We start from the raw sequence: 5,434 nt of genomic DNA, 5'->3' as shown, positions 1-5,434 counted from the left end.
TCCAAAACGAAGCTTCTCCTCCTCTTGATGTTTTCACTCGTCCTCTTAGCCATCATCAGTGTGAAATCCTCCAGCTCTTTCTACAAATACGTCCCGAAACATCAGTGGTCGACAGCTGCTTGCCCCCGTCGGGTCTCTCAGCAGACCATCACGCCTATTGACAATACCAGGCATTTTATGCTTTCTGGCTACATGGATCAGAGAGTGAGTGGTTGGGATGTACGCATCATCAGCATATTTAAAATAAACTCAATTCAGCCGCTATACTGCCTCTTTTGCTGCACAGGCTTCTTAAGTACAACAACTCCAGCATCTGTTGTACCGCATCCAGAGCATTTTGGATTTGCCTACGTCACAACAGCTGTCATGTGTCGGATTCCTCATGACTGCAACGCCACACATGTCACGCTTTTGACGGAGCCCCGCAAGGAGGACCAGACACACAAGCTGGACCAGACACCCAAGCAGGACCCTTCCAAGCCATCGAACCACACATGGCTTCTTTTAAGGAACCGGAATAACCATTTATCTGACAAGGACAAGATGAAGTTTAACTTCACTGTGTGTATCTCCAGCCTTTTTGGTGAATATGACAATGTGCTTCAGTTTGTCCAGACCCTTGAGATGTACAGGTCAGCACAGCCACTCTACACACCACAGTGTTGATACTAAGTTACATTAAATTATTTGTTGATAGTCTCAAAAAAAAAAGAGAGAGAGAGCGAGAGAGATTAAAGCCAGTGAATTTGTGTGGCTTGTAATTTATATTACTTTTTTTTTTTTTTTTTCAATTCCATATTGAAGAAAGTACTTTTACAGAGTTTCTGTTTGAGTTAGGAGACAGTAAGAGAGGAATAGATAGGACAGAGACAAAATGAACCAAGTTGGCGTACAGACAGCGAGTTAATCTACTCACTGCCGACTTGAAGGGGGCAGGAGGCTCAAATCAGGAACTTCCAGTTCCACTGTCAGATATCTGACAGAACGGTACACAGAGATGGAACGGAGAGGATAGAGGTCAGACTGAAGGAGATAGCAAAGTTGGCGCGCGAGGAAAGAGGGGGAGAGAGAAAGAGAGAGAGAATGAGAAAATACATGTAGTACTTTATTTAACCATTTACAGGAGAGAGACAGAATGTTAATGGAATGGAATGGAGCCAGAGGAATGTATGGAGTGTATTAAAAATAGAGAGGCTAAGTGAAGTTCTCCCAGCAACCCAAACCCGTAGCAGCTTTACTAGAAAATGGCCCAGGCTGACCTTCGCCAGCCCGAACTGTAAAGTTTAATAAATCGAAAAGGCTTAAACAGAATCATCAAAGTAGAGACTGTGTCAGCCTCTTCAACTGAAAATGGGTGCTGGTTCCACATTACACTGAATGCTCTTCCTCTCATTCTACCTTTAGAACACCTGGGAACCTCCAGTAAACCAGCACTGTGAGAATGAAGCGTTTATGTGGGGGTGATATGAGATATTTGGTGTTGTTTGGAATGAAACAAGACATTAAAAAGTTAACAATTTATTGATTTAACAGACTGTATTGGAAAGGGCACGTGGAGGAACCTCGTGCTCACGTCGCTGTGGAATGGCTTTTCATTCTGCATCCTGCATTTGTCCAGACAATTGTCTTGGTCAAATTTAACTTGAACACAACCCACGTACTCATTTCTGTTACTCATCCCACAAATGCGGTGGCACCATTCAACATGGAAGTCGCAGACATTCTTTAATCTTTCGGGCAACAGAAACAAACGTTTCTCTACATTAATCACTTTTAAATATGAGTTAAATGAAAGAGCACGCTTAACTTTGTGCTGTTTGTTTTTCCGTTTTGTTTTTTTATCTGAACGAAGATAACGTTTGCCTCACTGTGCCGCAGGTTGCTGGGAGTCGACAGAGTGGTCATCTACAACACCAGCTGCAGCCAAAACTTTGACCGTCTGCTGCAGATTTACAGCCAGGAGGGCTTTTTGGAGGTTGTTCCCTGGCCCATCGACAAGTATCTGAATCCATCCCACGGCTGGCTTTTCTCCCAATCCGGGGGGGACCTACATTACTATGGCCAGATGACCACTCTAAACGAGTGCATTTATAGAAATATGGAGCGTTCACGCTTCGTCCTGCTCAACGACATGGATGAAATCATAATGCCGTACCAGCATAACAACCTGATGTCTCTGATGAACGCGCTCCAAAAAGATTACCCAAATGTAGGAAACCCTTGGCGTGTACAGTATATGAAACTCAAAACACATTAATATCCAAGTGTTTCAAATGCACCTCGTAATTCTATCCATTTCTCTTTACATTTGGCACTCTGTATTGATATGGGCAGACTGGAGTGTTCCGCATTGAGAACCATGTCTTCCCCAAGACAAAATTTGACCCAAGTGGGAGGTTTCGTCTGCCTCAGTGGAATGGGGTGCCAGGCCTTAATATACTGGAGCACATCTACAAGGAGGAACCAAACAGAAAGATATACCATCCACACAAAATGATCATTCGGCCAAGGTGAGTTGAATCAGTTGCACTGAAGATCTCCTCACCGTTAAACATGCAGTGTCGTGCATTCGGTGTTTTGGCTGAATCAATCGTCCCCTGGACTGCAAATTGATGCTGGTGTTTCCACTCCTGCCTCACAGTGAGAAATGTGATTCCTCTCATTTGAGCCTTTCCATGTTGAGCTTGCATGTTCTCCCGATGTGCGTATGTGGGTTTCACCTTCAGCCCACTGGTTCCCCTCCACAATCCAAAGTGACACTTATTGGGTTAAATTGAGACGAGAGAGTTTATTGGTTGGGGTGAATAAACATGTGTGGTGGTCTCTTTATGCTACCTGACTGCCCATTAAATATGCTACCTGCCTTGGGCTTTCGTCAGCTCTGGATCCAGCCCGCTGCGTCTCCAAGCAGGATAACAAAGTTATGAGAGGATGATCGATGTACCTCATCTCCCTATTGAATGTTACGTCATGGTTAAACGATGTACATTTTGAAAAGAAAAAGGTTAACAACCCATGGTAGAAAATAGAGACTCCTCAAATAAATCATGCAACAACACATCACGCTACTACCAAATTGGGCTTTTAATCTTTATGGCATCAGCTCAACAAGGTTTCTGGAAACATTCCTCAGTGAATATAGTCTAGACTGTCACAGCATCCTGCAGTTGCTGTGCATTATGCCAACCTTCCACTTAACCTCATCCCACAGCTCCTCTTCTAGATTGAAATAGGTTGACGTAGGCTATTTCAGTACAATAAACCTGGATATTTTGACATGTCGTCCTGTCCCGCGGGACGTAACCGTAAGCGGATGTGTACATTCCAGTCATAAAGGAATGGAAATGGTCAGCAACAATACTCAGGAAGCCTGCCAGATCACTGTAATCCTCAGTTTGTAGAAATAGTCTCGACTCCGCATCTGAACTGTTCTTTGTGTGTCTGTGTCATACCTTGGGTGTATTGAGTGGCCATTCCCCTCTGACTCTGCACACACTGCACACGCTTCAGTGTGTGTCTTTGATGTTGTGGCTGAAAACAATATCTGTTGAAGTTGAACAGTGACAAAAAAATCTAATAAAACTTTGATAGACAATAAGGGTGTATAAAGGGCCTTCCTCAGGATGACAGTGATGACATGTCAGCTGTGGGATTCAAACCACGAGACCACCGATCCCCAGTCAGAAAATGCGTTACACTCAGTTTTGTTTTCCTCATCAAAAGTGGGAATCACTTGTGTTTGAACAAAATTAATTGAGATTTTCAAAGGTACAATTCACATGAGATGGTTTTCTTCCATCAACACCAATGATAAAAAAAAATTATAATAAATAAAACTCTATAAAACTGCTTGTAAGTCACTATTATCTCGTTGTATCTCAGGATGGTGGAGCAGACTTCGGTGCATGAAGTCCTCAAGGCATCCGGCGAACAAGTCAAGGTTCCACCCAACATTTGTCGGATCATTCACGTCCGTACGTCTATTCGGGAACCGAGCTACACGGACTTTCAGATGGACAAACGACTGTGGGACTTCCAAGAACAGCTGGTTCCCAGTGTTGATGCGATGCTGAAGAAAATGGGTCTGTTGAATCAGAGGGGCCGAGCTGATTGAGTGAGACGAACTCTGAGACGGACACTACGCCAAGTTGAGTCTGACAAGCATATTCTCTGCATTGCAGAGTGAGACTCAAAGTCTTGTTTTTTTTTTTGTTTGTTTGTTTTTGTTTTGTTTTGTTTTTTCTGTTGTCATTACTTGACTTGTCAGTCTTATTTTGTATTCTTAATTTGACCCATGTTTAATGGTGTCCGGATGGTACAAGGGTTAAGGTGGTTCGCACTCCTGCCTCATAATGACAAGGTCCGGATTGGGCTCGGACGCTTTTTTCTGTGCAGAGATTTCATGTTTTCTTTGTGCGTGCATGGATTTTTTATAGGTACGTGTGTGTGTGTGTGTGTGTGTGTGTGTGTGTGTGTGTGTGTGTGTGTGTGTGTGTGTGTGTGTGTGTGTGTGTGTGTGTGTGTGTGTGTGTGTGTGTTATCCAGGGTGTACTCTGCCTTTGCCCATAATCAGCTGGGATGCGCTCCAGTGCCTGTCCACCATGAATTGGATGAAGTGGTATAGAAGAAGGATAGATGCATAACTGAAGGTTGGATTGATGAATGTTGATCATTCATTAGTATTTGTCAGAAAGGGCACCCTCAAAGAAGTGCCATGTGATGTGAGCGTAACAGGCTAACCCACTTAGCCAGTGTCACTGGCTGATGTTTTCCGTATTGAAAATGATTATTCAATGCCTCCACACCAACTCTCACACAAGAAAGAAATCACGATGATAACGTCATTCGACCAAAGTGAAAAATGTACCTCTTTTTGTGTTGGATATGCTATTTAGATACTCTAAAACAATACTATGTAAATACAACACAACAGTCCTACGAACTGAACATGCTCTTAGCGAGAATTAATGTTCTTGTTTAATTGTTGAAATGTTTTATCGCCGAACGATTTTGGCTGTACAGGTTCTATAAAACATGAAGTACGGTCATTGATGATTCAGGTGCGTTTGCCAAAAAGTACCTTGTGCTGGATTCACTGAGGTTTTGACCTGACCTTGGAACAAGATGCAAACCTAGGAGATTAACAGAATTTATAAAAAAATGATATGAGTGTCTGAAAACACCACTGAGTTGATAAGGTGTTTGTATTGTATGTATATTTTGTATTGTCTGTCTGTATATTGAAATCACGTGTTTTCACCTGTGACTTTTGTTTGGTGAATGACCTAAAACAAATGTTCTCGTAGCCTTCTAATCGATGTGAGAAGTGTGTGTGTAGCCGCCACATAACACTCCAGTAGCATAATACCTGCCAATGAAGCAATAATTTGGGTCATTTGAAAAGTGATAAAGCCAATAGAAGAATAACTTGCCA

At 42.7% G+C, this 5,434-nt stretch overlaps 1 protein-coding gene across 1 annotated transcript; it reads left to right on the top strand.

Moving 5' to 3' along the window:
* Positions 1-366: 366 nt before the first annotated feature.
* LOC308142275 (beta-1,4-galactosyltransferase galt-1-like) lies at positions 367-4,114 on the top strand (the record flags this gene model as incomplete). The annotated part of the gene is made up of 4 exons (XM_080512623.1): positions 367-632; positions 1,879-2,209; positions 2,335-2,510; positions 3,883-4,114. The coding sequence occupies 4 exons, from the start codon at positions 367-369 to the stop codon at positions 4,112-4,114; spliced, it is 1,005 nt and encodes a 334-aa protein (XP_080368749.1).
* Between the last annotated feature and the right edge of the window lie 1,320 nt (positions 4,115-5,434).

Source organism: Blennius ocellaris (genome assembly GCF_963422515.1).
Source record: "Blennius ocellaris genome assembly, chromosome: 17".
Taxonomy (NCBI): Eukaryota; Metazoa; Chordata; class Actinopteri; order Blenniiformes; family Blenniidae; genus Blennius; species Blennius ocellaris.
The sequence above is the reverse complement of the archived record's forward strand: the minus strand, read 5'-3'. Positions and strand labels throughout refer to the sequence as shown.